This window comes from Lates calcarifer, linkage group LG6, assembly GCF_001640805.2.
Source record: "Lates calcarifer isolate ASB-BC8 linkage group LG6, TLL_Latcal_v3, whole genome shotgun sequence".
Classification (NCBI taxonomy): Eukaryota; Metazoa; Chordata; class Actinopteri; family Centropomidae; genus Lates; species Lates calcarifer.
Genome location: NC_066838.1, coordinates 26,317,828 through 26,339,854, shown reverse-complemented (window position 1 = coordinate 26,339,854; position 22,027 = coordinate 26,317,828). Strand labels below are relative to the sequence as shown.

The window sequence follows — 22,027 nt, the reverse complement described above, 5'->3', positions numbered from 1 at the left end:
AGAGTTCACTGTTTAACAACATCAGGGCATCATGGGATAAAGTAGCCCTCCTACTGTAGACATTCCTACAGGTCTGGAAGGCATTTTACCCACACTGATACTAAATTATCACTTGATTCCATAACTGATGACAAAGATATTCACCTCCAGTACAAACTCAGGTGTAGAAATGCTTACACACTTACCATCAGCAGGTCATTGAACAGGAAGACTTCTCTCTGGTGGACACCGCTCCTCTGAGCTCGGTTCGGATCTGGAACCTCGAACAGCTGACAGCAGCAAACCAACCTGCGATGAGGCAGAGACAGCACCTGCAACACAAACACACAAAACATCATTATTATTGAACAGCAACAAACTGGGCCTGACAAAATCTGCAGCATTTGTCAAAAAAAATTTTATCACAAGTTCCCAGAGCCCAAGGTGATGTGTTCATGTGTCTTGTTCTCTCCGACCAACAGTCAGAAACATAAAGAGATTCACTTTAAACTGAGGAAATCAGAAAATCCTCACACTGGTTCATTATCAAAATAATCACCTGCTGATTGATTGATTTACTAACTAATCACTTCGATCAAACAGTGTCTCATTTTTTCTCATGATCAAGAAATAATGAAAAGTTAACTCAACATATAGGCAAGCTTGCTTTCTTGAGATCAAAAATCCCTTGCACACCTGTATGTATCTTTGCGACAGGTGAGTATGCAAAACAGAAACATCTAAGAAAAACAACACCTGCACAAACATTTGATATTATATGATTAATATACTGCCTCCAAACCACCAAATCTAATGAGTTCATCTTTGAGTCCGACTGAAGGTTTACACCAAATTTGAAGAAATTCCCTCAAGATGTTACTGAGATATCGGCATGGCTGTCGCCAGTACAGAGGCATAAATATCAATAAGGGTTTGTGCTCTGGGGAGCAGGAATGTGCTCAGTAAATATCATGGAAGTCTGACTGTCTAACATTTTCATATTTCTTGTGTACATATTGATGTTTTTTTCCTGTTAATGGTGCCAGAGGAAAGGTCAAGGTCGTCAAAATCAGTAGGTTCATCCTCTGAGGACCATGAATGTCCACAGCAAATCTTAAGTCTGTTGTGTAAGCTCTGGACCCATAACTATTATTCTAATATTTTATTTGTGGCCACTGGCTTATTATCTCGAATTACTGATGCATTCATTTCAGGCATATGTACATATTTAAGATGTCAGAGGGTCTTACAGGCTTCTTGCCGACCACCATCCTCTCCACTGCCTGGACCTGGGACACGTGGTCATCGTTGGTCCTCAGCTCCCATTTCTGGATCCTTCCGTAGATCGCCACCAGCAGGTCCCTGGGGATGTCCTGACCGTTATCAACACCTGACAGAAACACACAGGTCAGCCGGGATGATTCAGAACAACTCTGATGGTACTCTGATATTTTTGAACCAATGGTATGGATATGATTACACAGACTTTACATGAAAAGGTAAGCTCCTTTTTGTTTAACCAGACTCCATTGACAAAAACAGGAATTTTACCAGACAGAACACAGGAGCTGCTGGAACACCACTGCCTCCATCTGTTAGCTTGTTTGTGATACTGTGTTACTTTCAGTGGTGGAAGAAGTAATCAGATACTTTATATAAGTAAAATAAAAGTACCACACAACAATATAAACAAACTAACAGATGGAGGCAGTGGTATTCCAGCAGCTCCCCTGTTCTGCTCGGTAAAATTACTGTTTTTGTCAAAGGAGTCTGGTGCTGATATATAGCGTTTATAGCGTTTCTTGTTGAGAAAAGGGTCATGAATTCCATTTTCCATATTTTAATGAACACCCAACATTACATATATGAGAGAAGATAAGAAAAAGCATAAGTCCCATTTGAACCAGATGAGAATGCATAGAAAACTACACATCCATTAAAGCATCGTGCAAATCTAAAAAATTTTGTTTTACTATCTCTCTTTGCCAGGTTCTTATGGCTGCACATCAGCCGACCCAATCTGCTTTGAGCGCAGTCTGACTGTTACCAGTAATGACAACAGCCTGCAGCATCTCTGCTCTGTTACTTAAATTTCCCAGACCTGTGTTATTTCAGACAGACTGCATGATGATGATGATGATGACTGACCTCGCAGGTTCTTGATGAAGTCCTCAAGCTTCATCTTCCTCTCCGGCTTGACGTTGGGGCTGTACATGTCTGTGTTCAGGAGGATGATGGCAAAGGCCAGGATGAAGATGGTGTCTGGATTCTGGAACTGCCGGATCAGCACCGGGTTGCAAACACAGTACCGCTGACTACAGAGAGAGAGAGAGAGAGAGGACATGAAGGAAACATCACCAACTCCACTGACGAGCTGCAACCTGTGGTGGAGTCTATTACCTGAAGGCCTCCACTAGTCGTTCCACCCGCTGAGCTTCACCCTGAACTTTAATCTGAGCCTGGAACTTCCTCAGAGCGTCGTCAAGATCCATCCCAGAGAAATCCATTTCATCCAGGACACAGCTACAGACAAGAAACAATGATCAGTATCTACAGCCGCCACACTTAAGGGGTGATAAATACCACCTACATTAACCTGGCTATTCCCTGAAGTCATGTGACTGTTACTCACTCTAGGACGTCTTTGTTGAACTGCTGCCGGCTGCCCAGGAACTCTCCGATCATCTGCCTGCTCAGTCCTTTCCTCTCCAGTATGAACCTGGCGATGCCCACCGGTGTGTCCGACACGAAACCTCTCTCGATCAGGTACTGGATCCCCTTCTCTGGCTTCCTGTAGTCAAGAAGAGTCATCACCTTTTAGCTGGTTTCCTTTTCCACAATGTTTCATCGTGTTGTTTCTCTTGTCACCTTTATTCTGTTTGAGCTTTAGGAGCTTGCCAGTTTTTGGCTCGGTTTTGAGATGAATTAGTGTGGGATTGTGTTTTATTTATAGGTTAGAATTCCTTCAGTGTTCATAATTCAGGTTTTTACCGAGAGCAGAATTATCCTCAGAGGTCTCCTCCTCTCCAAAATAAACTGACCAGGTGATTGAAACCAGTAAAACCACTGAATAAAACAGTTTCATGTTAAAAATCAGTGTTTCTCTGTGGACAGGAGAGGCTGCTCAGCTTGTTTCTCTGAAACATAAGATCCACATGTCTGATGACAAAAACCCTTCATCTGGTTTAAGACTTGACTTGAAACTGTTATATAATGGCTGAAAATGTTTTAATGTCCGGCCATCTGACTGACAGTCGCCGCTTATGGAAAACTCAGAAATAATGTCTGACGGCATCTGTGAATTGATGTTAGTGTACGACAGATAAAGGAGTGTTACACCACACAGACTGTAACAGTCTCACAACAAGCTGACAGTGTTTGTTTTAGAAACAATACAGAGTCAAATCATGGCATTTGAGGTGACTTAAGCAGCTAAACAATGTAGTTTCAGGTCATGTTGGATTTTCTCTGTCAAGTCATTTCTGTATAAAATGTCAAGTTTGTTTTGCACAAATTTTGCTCCATTATAACGACAGATGTTGTTAGTTTGCTTTTGTTTGTTGTCCGTCTTTAATATGATGTAGTCAGGATCTGAGAGCAAAATTCTGCAGGACTTAAACTCCAATGCTTTGTGATTTTCAGACCCATGAACTTAAAACAGAAATGTGACATTAAAAATACTTTGCATTTTTGGTTTGCAAGTAGTCATTGTATAAGCAGATAATTCATCCAAGTCGTTAGGGTTTATTTCTCTTTTACTTCACTCTCCCTGTTGGTTATAATGCGAACACACTCTTACTTGTTGAACAGGTTGAGTCCGATGCGGTACTGCCGCCGCTGCACCACGTCGTTGTTGAAGGCAGGTGAGTCCCAGCTGTGGCGGCTCTCTCTCTGATAGGTCTGTTTCCCCAGCGTGGCTCCTCCTATTGGCTCCCGCAGGCTGTCGCGCGACGAGGAGCCGGAGCTGCAGTTGTTGACGGTGGTGTCGTCGTTGGAGTTGGTGGTGGTGGAGTTGACGCTCTCGTTGTCTCCGTCCGAGCAGAGCAGGTGATGGTGGTGGAGGTGGGGGTGGTGGGCGAGGTGCTGCTGCTGCGCCTCCATATTCTGGAGGGCTGAGGAGGAGGAGGAGGACAGCGGCGAGGGGGTGAGAGGCGGCGGCAGGGGCGAGAGAGGCGTGAGCGGCGGTACGGGGGAGGGCAGCGGGGAAGAAGGGGGTTCTGGGTAGATGTGGGGGAGGTGGTGGTGCTGGTGGTGCAGGTGGTGGTAGTGGTGCTGGGCGAAGTGGTGCGCATGCTGGATGTATGGGCTGCCACCGTGCCCGTGGTGCATGTGCATGATGTGCGGCTGGCTGTACTGCGGGTGGTGGTGGAGGATGGTGGGGAGGTGGGGGATGGGTGACGGGTGAGGGTGGGGGTGTGAATGTGGGTGCTGGAGCGGGTGAGGCAGCGGGTGTGAGGGCAGGGTCCGGGCTGAAGGCATCGGCAGGGGGACGTTGGCGGGGCTGCGTGTCTGTCCCTGCGCCGTGGCGACCGAGCGGCCGTTTGGTTTGTGTTTGATGGTTCCCTGTGGCGAGTCGGCTTCGCTGCTCCCTCCCCCTCCTCCTCGTTCGTCCTCTCCACTCTCTCCCTCTCCTCCTCCTCTCCTCTCCCTCTCTCCTCCTCGCTCGACTCCTGGTGGCTCCTGTTCGTACACCAGGCGTCCGATGGAGCCTCGTTCTGACCTAAAGATTTAAACAATAGAGTTAATGTTGCAGGTTAATTCCGTAATAAAGTCACTTTGTTTACTGCACCAGACTCTTTGGAAGTTGATGCAATTTACCACAACACTGTACTTAAAGTACATGTATTATATGCTTATGCTAAAAAACATTATCATGTAGTCCAACTTCAAACTCTTCAAAAATAAAGCTGATTAAGATGACACTGAGTGCAGCCAGTTCAGACCATCACAGAAAAATGCTAAAATTCATGCTAAAAATCAGCAAATTTCAATGGGAATGTTGCGCCCAGTGGATTTTTTGAGCTGACTTCAACCTTAATGGACTTAGACACAGTTCACCAGACTTTGTTACGTTTTAATTGCCTTATTGTTGCCTTTAATATCCACGTCACGTTCAATCCACGTTAATATATTCACGTTTTATGCTACGACATAAAATATCAATATCAGAAAATACCCCCCTCCCTCTGTTTTTTTTGAAGATTTTAGTCTTTTGAAATAAACTCATTAGCAAACTACTTAGCCTGCTAACTGTCTGTTAGCTAGCTACCTCAGAGAACAACTGAGTAGAATGTTGACAAGCTTTGATCTCTGTAGAAGCTCTCTGATTGGCCGTGCTGACCTGTCACTCATGTCCACTGAGCTGTCACTGGGCGGTTCGATGGTCAGGACAGGGAGGTGTCCTCCTCCTCCTCCTCCTGCTCTCCCTCTGTACTCCCCCCGACACTCTGTACAGGGGGTGCTGCTCCTCCGGCTGGCGCTGCTGCCTCCCTCTGTCTCCCTGCTGTCCTCTCTCCCCCCTGCGCCTCCTCCCCCTCCTCCCCAGTACTCTGTGTCAGAGCTGGAAGCAGGGCGGGAGAGCGGTGAGGACGGCGGGCGGGAGAGGGGCGAGGAGGGGAGGCAGCCCTCGTCCATGTAGAGGGTGACATCGCTGAAGGAAGTGGCGGTGCTGTCCTCGTGCATGGCGGCACCTCCTCCCACGCCTCCTCTCCCTCCTCCTCCTCCCACCCGGGCTGCTGCGCGTCGGGAGGAAGCGTTGGTGTTGCGCCACCCACACTGTCTGTAATCTTCGTCCTCGTCTTCCTCCTCGTCCTCCTCCCCCTCTTCCTCCTCCTCTTCCTCTTCTTCGTCTCCCTCCTCCTCGTCCTCCTCCTCATCCTCCTCTCCTTCTCCTCCTGCTTCCTGTGAGTCTTCCCGGCCAGACTGGCAGGTGAGGGAGTCGTCCATGGAGTCGGCCAGGGACTTCACCTATAGTCCACACATGTGATGTAAACCAACAGAGATACACACACGATCATGTGATCACATGATAAAATCAATACAACTGGGTGTTTTACTGAGGCCAGGGTTTATAGTGCAAACTAGGATTCTTATGGTTGTTTCATACGTTTGACAGTAGCCATATTGCTAATGCTAACGCTAACAGCCAGAAACAAACAGATGATTCATTGTCTCTTTGATAATCTAAGCTAAGCTAAGCTAAGGCAAGCTTTATTCATCTTAGCTGCGCTGCAGAGCCTCAGCAAAGTTGGACCCGGAAATAATATTTTCGTCGGTTGTGACATCAGAACTTAATAAACAGATTAGTTGCTGAATGAAATTAGTATTTCCATTAAAAAGAGCAGAAAAACAGATGAATATGACATGACACCAACTTTAATTTGACATTATTTGCACACCTGCTTCTATATTATAATTTAAGGTAATGTAAATTTACACAGCACTAATTCCAAACCTGAGGAGGTGACAGGTGTGTTTACCTGCTTAGAGAAGGAGTCGTCCATGTCTCCTGCATCTTCTGACCCCTGCTGAACTCCTGACCCCTGACCCTGTGGCTGACGCTCATCAAATGAGTACTGGACCCACCAAAAAATAAATAAATAAAATTTAGACTATGAACATGATGTTTTTGTGCTGGAACCCGTTTGTATTTTTGTAGGTTTTTTGTACCTGCATCCTCATGTTGGACAGGATGATGCGCCGGGTCATCCTGCTCTCGGAGGCCGAGCTGCGAAGCCTCTCGAAATTCTTGTTCATGCGGTACTGCCTGAACGCCGTCTGGATCGTCCTCGCTGCCCGCCGGGACACAAACTGGCCCCCATACTTCCTCTCCAGCATCTCCACCTATCAGACAGCACCGTCATACACAGGCAACCAATCAGGATGGACGGACCTTTTTAATTTGGAGAATCACAGAAAGAGAAAACGCACCCTGCAGCCCATCTTGTACTAGGACGACAAATAACATTCATAACATCCTTGGATCCACTCGTTTCTGTAAAACTGGACGTACCGACTTCCATCAGGTTGAAGCAAGAGACTCAAAGACTCTTTTGTTTGCACTGCAGTCAGTAGGCTGAATCTGCACTGATGAAGGTGTTAAGCAGTTTTTTCTCACACTGCAACTTGGGCTCTTTTGTCTTCAGATGTAGTGATCTTGGATGGTATTGTTGTGTTCTGACTGGTATGCTGCATGTTGCATTTACTGATGGAAAGAATGTGTTTTTTTAACATATAGCTGTAACCAGATTTGATTTGACTATCTGTGGACATTTTGCTTTGGTGTTTGTACGCACCAAATTATTGCTAACAGGAATAGCATTGCCAACAATGGCTAACAACGACTACCTAGCAAGAGCAAACTCCACTTCCTGGCTTGTTTTAGTGGAACGAGGTCAATCCCAGTTCCGACTCCCAACTTCCACGGACAATTGAACGCAGCATCAGCAACGTGTTCCGACGAATTTGCTAAATTTCTTTGTCTTTTCATTGATGTTTTTGTTTCTTTCAGTATTATTCAGTTAAAGGCACGATATCAGCCAACAAAACTGACATTATGAAACACGAATGGAGATGTACATCGACACAAATTACACTAAGTTCAAGACGTAAACACACTGCGTTGTGTTGCACGTCATCTCGAGTCCGTGGTAAACACCAGACACAACACACTGAAACTGACTGAAACTGGGATTCACTGATGTGATGAAATTAACCGCATCAGTGCTGATGATGTGTTTGTGTACAAAACAATAAGTGTGGGTGTTTTTTTGACGTGCATTGTTCGCTGCTGGGGTGTGTTGCTTTGTTTGAAAAGGCTTAGGAGTCAGTTCGTGGCGTAACGGAGACGATTACATTGGAAGTGTCCGTGAATGCGTCGCCGCAGCGTCGTACCTTCTTGTCCTGGAGGTCTGTAGAGAGCTCATAGCTGTCAGATAGAGCCTTGCAGCGTTTGCTCTCCTCCTCCTCTTGCTTGCGGAGCGCCAGGCTGGCCGGCTGGTGTCGGCTGCGCTGAGCCCAGGCGAGGCTCGCCGGGCTCGGGGGAGAGATGGGAGAGCTGCCCTGAAGGAGGAGGAGAGGAGCGGGAGGCAGGTAATCAGCACTGATTATTATTCATTTTTATTTGTGCACATTTTCAGCTGTTTCAGATTCACATCCTAACGTCAGCTGTGAAGAAAGAACAAAGTAAAAACAGCACAAACACAAGTTAAAACAAAAACAAGTGTACTACACTGTAGCCTGTTAGCAGTGTAGGAAACTTATCCCCGTGGGATTAATAAAGTTCACCTCCTCTTATTACATCATGAGCCTCTACAAGGCTGCTTAATTATTTCCCACCTCTGCTGGGAGCTGCTCAGTGTTCACATTAGACTCCAGGAGCCGTAGTTTGTGTGTAAATGTACTGTAGTTAGTGAGTGAGTGATTCTTGCCTCGGTGTTGACCTCTATAACGACCTCACAGAGGCAGCTCTGTAAACCAGCTAACAGGATGTTAAACCAGTTAAGCCCCTGTTATTTCTGCTTTGACTTTAAGCTGTAGTCATGTTTGCTAGTTGTTCAAAGTGTGGGTTATTTTTGTAGTATTTTACCCATATCTTTAATGCAGATGTAAAAACATACCTCTTCAGTCTGGCTTTTAATAAGAATTTGTATAATTGAATTGAGCACTTTGTGTAATCGTAAGAATTATTCTCGTGTGAGTATTTTTGCCTAAACATGCTCAAAAACTCACAAAACTTTGCACACGCATCAGACCTGGTGAAAGTTGACGTCTGACCCATCAGATGTCAATTTCTGCCATTTTGGCAACAGGAAATGATGTTTTATCCAAGTGGGTTGATCTGATTCACCTCACCTCAGACAAGCATTAAGATCTTTATGAGACGCCCTTGCTCTGTTGCCATGGCGAATGTCGATGCTGGTAGTGATGTATCGCTAAAACCCCTGAAGTAATCCACCTCAGATGTGACTCGTTTCGCTCATTAATATTCAACAAGGTGAACCTTGTTGTTGTAAACTTGTTGTGTGTTTTTAAGGGTCATTACCTGAGTGTGTGTGTGGGAGGCTCCCAGGGGCCCGCTGGTGGAGGCGGAGCTGTAGGGATCACAGGGGCTGGAGAGGGGGCTGTTGCTATAGCGATGGAAGGGAGGCTGGTGGCCGAAGGACGAATCAGAAAAAGTGAGCGCCTCCGGACACTGAGGGTCACCCTCCACACTGAGAGAGAAAAGAGAGAGGGGGGAGGGAGGGGGAGGGAGGGGAGGTGTTATCCACCTGCTAATGCTGATCACATCAGGTCAAAGCGACTGATTGGATAACGTGTCTGTTTCCTGTCGTACCAAAATAAACTGACAGATAAAGAGGGAGAGGAAACAATGGGATGGACAGAGGGAGGGATGGAGAAGTGATCTAAACAACAGAGAACAGAATTAGGACGGAGAGAGGGATGAAGAGGAGGAGGAGACGCACCGAAAAAGACAAAAAAATGAAGGAGAGGAAGAGAGAGGAGAAGAAAATAGCATGAAGAGGAGAAGAGGAGGGATGATGAAGAGGAAGTGGTAGAGGAGGAAGAAAAGGAGGAGAACAGTGAGGCAGAGGAGGGAAAGACAACAGCGGGACAATAGGAAGGAGAAGAGGAGGAAAAGGAGGAAAAGTCAGCTGTCAACTGACTGCACTGAATCAAACTGAACCAAACCAAACCAGACTAAACTTTCAAATAAAGGCCAACTGGGCCAAAGCAGACTAAACCAACTAGGAAGCAAAACTTTACTTAAACAAACAAACTAAACCAGGCTAAACTGGACCAGACTAACTGCACCCAGACTAAACTGGACCAGACTAAACTGGACCAGACTAACTGCACCCAGACTAAACTGGACCAGACTAAACTGGACCAGACTAACTGCACCAGACTAAACTGGACCAGACTAAACTGGACCAGACTAAACTGGGGGTAAAAGAGACAAACTAGACCAAATAAGAAAATAACTGGACTAAACCAGACCAGTTCTGCTTCACACAGGTGACAGGTGAGCTGTCGGTCAGAGGCTCAGCATCGTCTGAGAAACACTTCACTGTCAGCGACTCTGCAGAAAACACCACGACCGATTGACGATCGATCGATTAACCGATTGATCAAGGAGGAGACAAGAGGAGAGAGAGTCTATGCGGCGGCCATCTTTAGTTTGTGTTTCATCATCAAAGGGGCTCGTCAGTGTTAATCTAAGACGCCCGTGAAGCTGGCAGAGGAGCTAATGTGGGCGCTGCCAAGCTAACACACACACACACACACACACACACACACAGTCTCCCACACATTCATGCTGTGTCTCTCACAAACACAACACACTGTACACCCACACTCACATATACACTGTACACACACCCACACTGACACACACACACACACACACTGCTGTTCACCATGAGTCACCCTCATGTGACTCAGTGTGTGTGTCTGAGTGTGTGTGTGTGATGTGAAGATGAAACTAAAGACATTATTCTGGGATGATGTGGCGTTTACATCCCTAAACGTTGATATATTATATTCTCACACACACACACACACACACACTCAGAAAGTGACTGCACTCATAAATCCCAGTGAGGCTCTGCAGTAAAAACTGAGAGGAAGGTACTCTAGATAATTGCTAACTGTCTTTCCAACTCTGTTTCCTCCTCCTCATCATCAGTCTTCTTCTCTCCTCCGTCTCTTCCCTCACTTTTCCTCCCATCTCCACCTTTTTTCCTCTCTCTCCTCACATCCTCACCATTTCCTCTGCTCTTATTTCTGCACCTCCTTCCTCTCCTCCCCTCTCTCCGTCTCCTCCTTTAAGGTTTGAAGGAATCAGCTGGTTAACGTCTGTGTCTGGTGTCCACAGCAGGAGGCAGGAGGCTGCATCACCCTGCGCCTCCTCTCCTCTTTCCTCCTTTCCTTCTCATCTCCTCCTTTTTCTTTCCCTCCCTCCCCCTCTGTCCTCCCCATCTCATCTCCTTTGCTCTTCTCCTTACATCTCCTAACTTCTGCTTTTCCTCCCCTCTCCTCCCTCCTACTTTCCTCTCTGTCTTCCCCCTCCCCTCCTCTCCTATCTTGTCTCCTCTCCTCTCCTGCTTCCTTCACTCCCCTCTCCTCCCCTTATCTCCTCTCCCACCTTGTTTCCTCTTCTCTTTCCTCTCCCGTTTCCTGTCTCCTCTGCCCTCCTGTTTCCTCCCCTCCCCTCCTCTCTCTCCTAGCCTACTTTGTCTCCTCTCCCCTTGTTTCCTCTCTCCTCTCTCCTCTCACCTCCTCCCCTCTCCTCTCCTACCTTGCTGCCCCCCAGCTGAGGCTGAGCCAGCTGCAGGGTTGAATTGAGGTGAGGTGCGTTTGATTTATACCCCGGCCGTGCACTGAGCTCCATGCTGGCAGCTTCCTCTGGCAGACCGCGGCACACTGAGGTCACACAGTAAACTTCAGGTGACCCCGACATCAGAAAACCACCAACGTCTCTGCCAGATTTCACTCCACAAACTCCTGTCTCTCCATCTTTGTTCTCCTGGTCGGGGTGAAGTTAACTTCATATAAGGGCGTAATTTCCACCGGGGATTATGGTGCGTGTCCCCCTCACTTTATAAAATCCTGCTGTTGTCTAAACTTTTATAGATCTGTGGAGTTACTAACGAGCCCTCGGAGCAGTGAGCTTCAAGCTTTTCAGACTGCGTTTTTCTGGTTTAAGAAGATCATATCTACATCCATGTTTGATCATTATGTTAAGTACAATATGGCTTTAATGTGGCATTAAGCCCTGCGTGCTGTCACCTGCTGCTTCCACTGCAGCTGCTCATACAGCTTCATCATTGTCTCCACCCGACTCTCTGCTTTGTCTGGAGCCAAACGTTACTGCTGCGCATATTCTACATTAGAAAAATACTCCATTCAACAAAATAACAAGAGTCAAGTCCACTATTTTTCGACTCAGGTCCTCAGAGTCGAGGTAACACCTTCAAATGTCTCGTTTTGTCCGACCCAACGGTCCAAAACTCAAAGATATCGGGCCCTGTCTTACACAAGGGGCAGAGCGGTGTTTTTGCCCGTTTCAGACTGATTAAATAGCAGATGTACCTGTTCCTCTTAAAACAAGGTGCGGTCAGGAGCATTTAAAGACAATGGAGCTGGTTCTCTGATTGGTTTATTGCTTTTCATGCCTAAAACACACCTGTGATTAATTAACAGACTAGAGTACAACCTTTCTGAACCATTCACCTGCTGCTACGACCTTTTTTCCCTCCATTAAAACAGCAAAAGTGGATTTGCCACGCCCTGAATGCACCTGCTCCATGAGCCTAATGAAGCCCACTGAGTTTATAACGATAAAAAAACAGGAACAATAAGCAGTGAATTCTCCCAGTGGAGAAGTTGGAACCAGGGCATGTTTTTGCATCAAGTTTAAAGACGAGTGAAGATGATTAAAAAGTTAAAAAGTAACAAAGAATTATGGTTGAAAAGACTCTGCATCTGCTAAAGAAATGAGGCGAGGAGCAGTTTGTTTCTCTCCAGATGGTGCAGCAAAAGTTTAAAAGCAGTTTGTAGAATATCTGATGAACTTTTCTGACTTCTACTCAATAATAAAAAAATATAAAATATCACATCACTAACACACCGCTGTTTTTCCCACCAATACTGCTCAGTCTTGCTTCAAGAAAAAAAGACAGGAAGTTAAACGTGAGAGCTGACATGTCATCCTTATCTGACCGGTGCTGGATGTTTCTAACATTAAAATTAGAATAATAAGTAAAGTAAAGCTGCGGGCAGCGTTGAACAGGCCCTCACACCCCGTCACCGAGGGTCACATGACACGGTTTTGAAACTGCGTGACTGCTGGACACAGAACGAATGAGTCCAAAGAAGAAGAAGAAGAATTACTGTGCCAGCTGCAGATTCCCTTCATGCACAGACAGACCCTGAGAGGGGCTCAAGCCTCCGTCCTTTTTGTCTGAGTGACGGAAACTTAAACCCAACTTCCTGTTTCATAGCAACAGGCTTTTAAAAACTTTTAATCACAAAGGTCTTAACAGAATCCTGACTGAGTCTGAGGTCGATACAATAAAATCTGTAGGAGCTTGTTCGTTAGAATACAAATGGCAAAAAATGGGGAAAGAAAATGAGCTAAATTTACGTATTAAAATCAAATGGCCGATGATGTCAGGAGACTTTTTTGTACATCCAGCCATGTTACATATGTGGTCCGATTTTCGTCCACCTAGGACAAACTAAGCCCAAAGGCAAAGGGTTTTTTAAAGTGTCACTGTGAAATCATGACAACACAACTACAATCCAGTGCAACATACAGTAACATCTACAGCACTGACAAACCCACTGCTTCATGTAAACAAGACAAGACTCACATGTAAACCTTGGCTCTGCTCGGCAGCTTGTTTTTCCTGCGAAACCACATGAGTCCGGGGGAAGAGGACACACACACACACACACACACACACACACACACACACACAGACTCACCCTAATGAGCCTCAGTCCAGTTTTTTATATTTATGTTTCTTTCTGTTATTCGCTTTCAGATGTAAACTGAATTTTCACACACACACACACACACTTAAACACACACTCTGTTTCTTGTTTGTCATTCTGCATTCATAGCCAGGGGCGGTAACTAACAACACACTGGTAGCAACACACACACCCACACAGACACACACACACACATCTGATTTATGTGGGTTACAGTGTCACAGCGATGATGCCAGTTCCTGCACAAACAATGCAAACACACACTGATACACTGAAGCATGGATGTACTCATATGTAGTTAATAACACACAGACTGCCTCCCCCTCTGTCCTCCCTCCCCCTCTGTCCTCCCCCTCCAAACAGACCCAGAATATAAAGACACGTCGTGAGTCAGCTGCCCACAAGAACAGGAGTCTTGAAATATTCACATTGTGGACCGTCAGGTGGGAGACACTCAATTCTGGGTCACGCCTCCGCTTTTCCGAGGCACGAAGAGTCCTTCAAATCATAATATTTAGTCAGTTTGGTCTACAGATTCCTCCTGCGTGTGTGTGTGTGGATTTCCCAGCTGTGTTAAATTGACTTTAATACAGCGTTTTCTGCAAATTTATGAGCATGAAAATGTGAAAAGTGAAAAGAAAAATAAGTGGGAAACAAATTAAAACGCAAAAAGTAAAGTCTGAGTGACTGAAAGAGAAATGTGTTAGTACTCTGTAAGATTATAAAGTGTGGAACATTACTTATTTAGTCCAAGCCTAATTTCTTCTCACTTTTTAAATTCATGGTTTGATTCCAAAGACAGACTGTGCTGTATTTTTACTGCCAGAAAGTAAAGTCTCTCCATTTAATGGGGGTTGTCGACATTTTGAATCAGTAATGGATATCAGTGAAGGTACATGAGTGAAAAAGGATTTAATAACTTTACAAAACAAGAAAAAAAACATTAATAAATAGGCAGTAAATACAGTACCAGGGTGAATGTCAGTAGAGTGGTGCAGGAATGAGTCCTAAAGCCAGGAAGTAAGTTAGCATGTTAGCACTTCCTGTTCCCTTGTCCCAAAGTCAATGGGTTTGTGGTTAAATATCTGAAATAAGGTGGTCATGTGATAGGCATTTTAAGGCGTAAAGATTATTTCTGATACAGAGCTAAAAACGTTTGTGTGGATGGAAATTGTTTTCATTTTAAAATGTCTTTACATCTCTTTCAGGTGATGTTTGATTGACTTCCTAAGCGGAAATGATGACAGCGTGTGCAGAGGTTCGGGGGTATTCTGAAATTAAATCCTTAAATTTGAAAAACAGAAATGGAAGTCGGCCGTGGAGTGTGTGTGCACCCGACAGGCGGTGACTCCACGCCGGCTGTAAACAACAGCCATGACAAACAGGAAGTGAGGGCGCAACGCTGTGACAGAACAGGCAGCGACTCCCAGCGAGACGAGGTCGGTCTCACAGTCTGACACCAGTACATGAAGGAGGGGGGAGATGGGTGAGGAAGGGGGAGGATGGATGACCGGATGATTCACTGACCTGACTGTCTCACTGACTCATTGATGGATCTCTAACTCACAGACCAACAAATGTTCCTGCTCCAGGGGTCGTGAAACATCGTGGAGAATCAAAAACGAGACTAAAGTTTACTCAAGAACTATGACGACGTTTGGTACTTAAAGGACGTTTTCAAAGCTGCATTGTTTTGATCAGCTGAATCAGAAACGTTTGGTTGGTACGAGATGTCTGTTTGGGCAGATCTGACCACAACAATCGCACTGAAACCCTTTAGAGGAAGTGGTCTCGGTCTGGTCACAAAGAAAGTCTGGAGCTGTTCGTTTTTTGTGGTGTGAACATGATCTGATCGAACAACAACAGGTACTCTACAAGTAGCCAGGTGCGCTTAGCGTGCTGGGGTATGGATTCACGAAGTCAACAGTTATTTCTTCAGGAGTGGATGGACCTTTTTTGGTGTGGACCTTCAGACTTTTCAGTTTGGTCTGAGCCAAAACAGCAGGTGTGAAAGATGCCTCGGACCACATGACCAAAACTTGGTCCGACCAAAAGAGGTGGTCTCAGTCCAGATCAAACTGTAGCTGGACTGCTAGAGCCAATTTTTAAAAGAACAATTCATACAGTTACACGTCTTCATTTTTTATTTATTTATTTTTGCTCTCTTCTCTAAGCATCTGTTCTTGCCTCCAGCGTTTTGGTCTCAATCAACATATCTCGACAACTACAAGACACATGAAAGGATGAAATTAGATATTCATTTCCATACAAGGTGATCTGGAGTGGATTCAGCGACCTGTGCTCTACCGCCTCCATCAGGCCAAAAACCTCTCCTTGCACAAAGAAATATCAACCTCTGATGATCCTTTCCTGATTATATTCCTGCTCCCCATATGATGAACCCTTTGCATTTCAGTTTCACGACTATTAAGCTCTAATAATAAATGTAAACCATTGGTATCAGTATTTTTTGTTCTGTCCAACAATGGCTGTAGTGCACAATGCAGCCTCTAGGTGGCACCAGCAGGACTACATGGATCAAATTTAGACTCAGTTGTAGTTTTCTACTTAAAGTAAATGAGCAGTAAAGTGACAGAGCCTTTTCTTGAGGACATGTTATTCAGCTACTCTTTTCTCTGCTGCTAATGTCCCCTGTGGGCCTCCGTAGCCTCCAGCTATCACACACTGCAGACTGCTACAGAGCATAATACAGACTGATTTATAAACCTCACAACATGGCGCCACATGGGAACACACACGCACAGACACGCACACACCAGCAGCTCTGTCAAAGTCACTCACACAGGAGGTCAGTGTGTCAGTCTGTTGTAATTAATAATGTTCTGTGATTAACTGTTGAGCTCAGTAATTACATACACAGCTCAGAACAACACCTGCCTGTTAGGTGTGTGTGCGTGTGTCTGAGTGTGTGATATAAACAAGAAGCTGTTTTACTTTCTTGACCTTGGGAACACAAAATATACTAAACTCAAGGTCATTTTCAAGCTCTATCTGCTGAAGAAGGCCTTGGGATACAGTTGAAAACTCTGCATATAAAGAGGTATAAAAATAAAGAGGAGGAAATCCCTGCGTCTTCACAAAAAGACAAGTCTCTGGTCGAGCTGGAGGAGGACCTGGACAACATGGAGCTCAATGACATGACGACACGACGGTAACTTCCTACATGACATGAATTTGTATGTAAAAATCTTATAATATTATGTACACTACGGTTTTGCTACTACAAGTCCAATAAGCGATGCTGAGGTGGGGATTTCTTTGGTCCAGTTCAGTCCAGATTAGGGGAAACACTCTGCAGAAACAGAAAGGAGAGATGATACATTTATTGCTCATTCGTCCTTTCTAAAGGCCGAGCTCTGACTGTGAGCTCAGCTGCAGCTGCTCTGCCCGGCTGTGGATCTGTAGTGGTATGAATGTGGCTACGGTAGCTGCAGCGTGACATCTCTTTATTGGCCGAGAAGTGTTGTTTGAAGGTTCTGTATGGAGAAATCCAAAAACCCCTCTAATTACTGACACCTGAGTCCTGTTGCTTGCGCTCGTGAGCATCCATGAAGTTCGTACCGACCTTGTCAGTCTTGCACAAGTCGCAGTCCGACTAAATCATCAGCCAACTAAAGCCACAGTAACAAAATAAATTTCACAGGCTTTGCAGTTACGTAAGTTCACCTGACCAATAGGAAGAGAACCAGCTTTGAGTCTGTTTTGATCCCCAAAGCTGAACAAAGGTTCCTCCATGAATCAAATGCCGATGTTGATGCTAGTGTTTCCTGATGTCGCTCCAATTCACCTTTGATCAAACAAACTTTATGTGTTTTTATTTTAATCTCTTGTTGAGTTTCTGTGTTGAACGGCTAAGTGCCAGTGTTGTAATGTTGCAGAAGAGAGACTTTTATTGTGGCGGGGCACTCGGGGGCAAGCATCCTGAAAACTTGACCCGAATTCTTCACATAGAAATCAGCCTACGGGGTGTTATATGCAACGGAGAAAGTCAGAGAATGGCTCATTGGCAATAAAAAAGCAATAATTGTTTTCTATCAGACTTGTGCCTGAGCAGCACAGATCAGACTTTGGATATACACACAAAAATTGTCAGGAAGAGACATTCAGCTTTGGTCTTTTCATGGAATTAGTTGATAATAAAAAAAAATTAGAATATTGCCTGACTTATGGTTAAAATTAGGTGAATAAAACTGCTTAATAAAAGCATATCCTAGCCACAGTTTAGCTTCCATGAGTGGGTGTAGTGTGTTTACGTCCCTAACTGTGGGGATAATTTATTATGGAGTTCAGTGTTGAGCAAGTGAGATGAGGTAACAGACACAGAGGACAAAATGCAAAGAGAGACGCTAAAAACATATGCAGGCAAAAAAAAGAACGAGCGCGAGGACCATCTGTGGGGAGGACGAGGCAAAAGACGAGAGAGAGGGGGGAGGGAGGTGGGGGTGACACACATGTACTGTAGTTGTGAGTAGCAGCTCGATGCCTCGGGGTTTGGTGCCATTTGGTGCCTGTTTGGACGACGAGCCTCACAAAACACACACAGAAATTCACACAGCAACACGTCAATAAACACAAACCTTTCACACACATGCACACACTCCCTCTCTCTCTCCCTCTGTGGTAAAACAAGGCCTGGATAAACTGTGTCTCACTAACACACATTTCCCAGAGTTCCCGTTGTGTCCTAATGTAGAGCGCTGCGAGCCTACGGGGCAGTGGAGCAGGGTGGTTGCTGGTTCCAATCCCTGGGACAATCTGGCCTCAGAGACGTGAACAGAAATATCTCTTCCCCTGAATCAGATTTTTGAATCCCATTGTTTGACTGATGACTTAATACTGTAATTCACAGTCTGGTAGTGATATATAGCGACGTTTCTGGTTAAACAAAAAGGATCTTTGTCTTTAATAAGAATCCTATCCATAATGTGGATAATAATCTGAGCAATAAGCACTTTAGTGGACGTCCAGTGGATTAAATCCAGCAGCTGTTCAGGGTTGCTCGGTACATCCTCCTCATTTACACCCAAAAACATGGGAAAATATGGTTAAAAAATACCACAAAAAGAATAACAATAGTTTCATTATATCAATCATATCAATTCATTTAATCATTTCAGCTTAAATAAATGAATCACTGTCTTGACCTGAAACCAAGTCTCAGGTAAGTGAGTTTGGGACCTGAGTTTAATGTTCCCTCCTCTGCAGAGGTTGATGGATGCCTACTGAGCAGATAAAGAGAACATAGGTTAACCAAACATGTTCTCTCCTCTCCAGCTGATCTAATTTAAGGTGTGCTTTATTCTCTTGTGGTTTCCCCGCTCCTCTCTCACCGCCTGGTCCAATCTGCTCCCTCCATCAGTAAATTGTCAGAGCGCCAGAGGCACGGCACACGGTTTTAAAAGGGAAAAGTTAAAATGTAATTTGATTGGTCCTGACTGATTTTGGCCCCCAAACGCCATCAACTGATCTCAGGTTCAATCTGTTTCCCTTCCCGCTCGGTGTTTCCACCTGAGCTGCAGCTGCACCGAAACACCTCTGGACACCAAACGACCGATCATCAGCCAAATGTGCTGCCAACCACTGATTCATAAATTCTGAATCTGCCTGAAGCTTACAGCACTTTCTTCTCACCCCGTTCATCTCACTAGTCCTGCTTCCTTCTCCTCATCAACTATGACTTGTCAGATGAAGCCAGGCAGGATCTATTCCGGGCGAATCAGGGAGCATAACGCTCATGTCTAAAAGTTAATTTTGCTGAGATGAAACAAGTTGAGACAGAGAATCTGATTGGCCACATATCAGATCTGCTCTTATCCCCTGTCCACAGAGTCAGACGGTGGAGTTAATGAGATTGGACACATGGCCATGATTGGTCCAATGAGATATGGCACAGATGTGTCTGCACAGCCTCGAATTCAAGAGGGTAGAGGATGGCGACAGAGCACCTGTCTCAGGGTACAGTACAGTCCAGATTCACCGGTCCAGGACGTCAAACAAATGCAGTGGGCTACGCTGTCTTGACCAGCAACCGCTTGCATCTCGTAGAAAATGAAAACCATTTTGAACTAGGTTTTAGGTGGTACTAAGATACTATAACTGAACATAACTCAACTCAACCTACTGTTTTCCTGTCATTAGGTATTCATTCATCATCGTTAAGTATCCATAACATTAGCTTGCTATCTAAACACAAAGTCAATCAGATTGAGTGAAGAGCAGATCAGTTCCCAGTTAAACCACTGTCTCTTAGCTTGTTGGATTCAGTGATGTAAAGGTTTTTTATGCTCTCTGATCCAGGTCTCTGCTCTTCAGCTGACCTTTAACCATCCATCCATCAGACTGTCAGAGCTTCAGCCACTCCACCGTGTCGTTATGAGTAATGGGTACTGGATGTTCAGTCAATCAAGTCTTAAAAACAACTGTTTTTCACAGAGTTGTTGTCTCCTTCAGCTTTATGATGATGGATGGACAGAGTCTGACCTTATGTAACCTCCACTCCGGCTGCCTTGTCTTTTCATACCAATGGTATGTAAGTGATGCAGATTTCTATCAAGGCTGGGCAACAACCGGGGCAAAGTGGGCAACTTCTCAGGGGCTTTGCCAGCTACAGGTTTACTCCATGTCATGTGGGGCAACATAATTTGATTAATTACCAGTTTGTTAGATGTTTACACCAATGAAGCACAATATCAAGTTAACATATTCAAACAGCTTTTTTCTCTGACCAACAGTCAAAAATCACAAATGTAGTTTATTATAATTGAAAACCGAGAAAAAACAAATATTCACATTTCAGAGGAAGTTAATTTTTTTTTGACATTTTTGCTTACAAACAATTAATCAATCAGTTATCTACATTAGTGCCAGTTAATGGTTTCTGTAATAAACCCACCCACCTAAACATTGTTGAAGACCAAGCACACCCCCTGTGGCAACAGGGGCCTCCCGCAGCAGGACAATGCTCCCAGCACACCACAAAAAGTGTCCAGAAATGTCTCAAGGAACACGACAAAGAGTCCAAGGTGTTGGCCTCCAAACTCCCCAGATCCCAATCTGAGTGTTTTTACACTGGTGATAACTTTCACATTCACTCCTCAGAAACTTCTATATTTAACATCCAGCCTACATTTTCCCTGCAGTGCTGCTATAGTCCTCTGGATCACAGTTTCTACCTCCATGTCTGTATATCAGTTGAAAGTACCTGCTCTGCTGCTCCCCTGGGTGTCAGCTGATACACGAAGAATCAAAGTCAAAAAGCTTAAGTTAACTCAGCAGAAAGATCAACTCCTTTTTTTTTAATGAAAGTGGTTGTAGACTATAAAAATAAAAGAATACCTTTCCCCGTGTTGCTGCTTCAACAACCTCAGTTACAGATTTATTTCTACAACCACCAGAGTTAAATGAAGACAGTGACAGGAGGTCTTATGTTGGATGTAAAGTTTAGGCACCATCATCAAATTCCCCTGAATTCAGAGTAGTATATTTGAAAATAATTTGAAAATCACTTCTCAGAGTTTAAGCATGTATATTAACTTAAAGGATAACTTTTCAAACTGGGCCTTATTCAAACTGGGATCACTACTCATTATCTACTATCACACACACATCTTCAAAACAATCACAGTGGACATTTAGCAGCTGTTATAGAGCTTTTAGCCGTATAACATGATCTTCATATTGCCATGAAAATGGAGATGTTTAAACTGGACCTTGTGGTGAGGTTATTTTGGCAGCTGCTGTTTTCTCTTGTCAAGAACAAACTGTCAATCTCAAGAACAACACATCACATTAAAGCTTGGCGCAAACCGACTCACACTCTCCCATTTTAATTCCCATGTAATAATCTGTTATCTCTGCAGTTTTTACCAGCGGCAAACAAAGCATTAACATTTCATTGTCACAGAGGAAAGCAGGGCTGCTCTGAAAACAAACACACCAAATAAACCATTACTGCCTGTTGGTTTAATGAAGAACGAAGCCCTCCAAGATCTGCAGCTCTATTTACAGTGCTGATAAAAACCAAACCCTTAATAAAAAAAAAGATTCTCTGTCCCTAATTGAGTCGACTCTCATCAGCGTGCAGGGAAAGGACTTCCATTAAGGCCTCAAAATATATAGACAAAGCATCTCTGCAGACACGATTAACAGAAGCATGACATGATGATGGATTTCTGAACTGTAAGACTGATGGAAGGTGACGGTCGTCCACAACAGCTACCTGCTGTATATACAGGCGCACTAGAGGGTAAATAAACTAAGGATTTCACTGATGTTGCCACGCTACAGTGACCTCTGAAATCGTAACATTTAATTCACTAGTCAAATAAGTTTTACCTGCTGAGAGCTGCATGCTCGTCGCAGGATTGTGCTCAGTTATAGAAAAAACTACCTCTGTTATGGCGACTTAAAACAGGCTGACAGTGTCAGCAGACCGGCAAGAGAGACACTCTGTGCTGTAGTAGGATTTCATAATTCAGCTATTAACAAGATGCCAATTTTGTTGCCACTGCAATGTTATGAAGTTAAG

General features: G+C 44.6%; 1 protein-coding gene across 1 annotated transcript in view; it reads right to left on the bottom strand.

Moving 5' to 3' along the window:
* The window catches only part of LOC108883149 (IQ motif and SEC7 domain-containing protein 2-like), a 133,422-nt gene that overhangs the window by 11,045 nt on the left and 100,350 nt on the right, over positions 1-22,027 (bottom strand). The window contains 11 exon segments of the mRNA XM_018676047.2: positions 186-311; positions 1,230-1,369; positions 2,128-2,294; positions 2,380-2,502; positions 2,612-2,770; positions 3,779-4,699; positions 5,321-5,946; positions 6,459-6,554; positions 6,649-6,822; positions 7,873-8,040; positions 9,023-9,191. Of these exon segments, the coding sequence (XP_018531563.1) occupies positions 186-311; positions 1,230-1,369; positions 2,128-2,294; positions 2,380-2,502; positions 2,612-2,770; positions 3,779-4,699; positions 5,321-5,946; positions 6,459-6,554; positions 6,649-6,822; positions 7,873-8,040; positions 9,023-9,191 (2,869 nt within the window).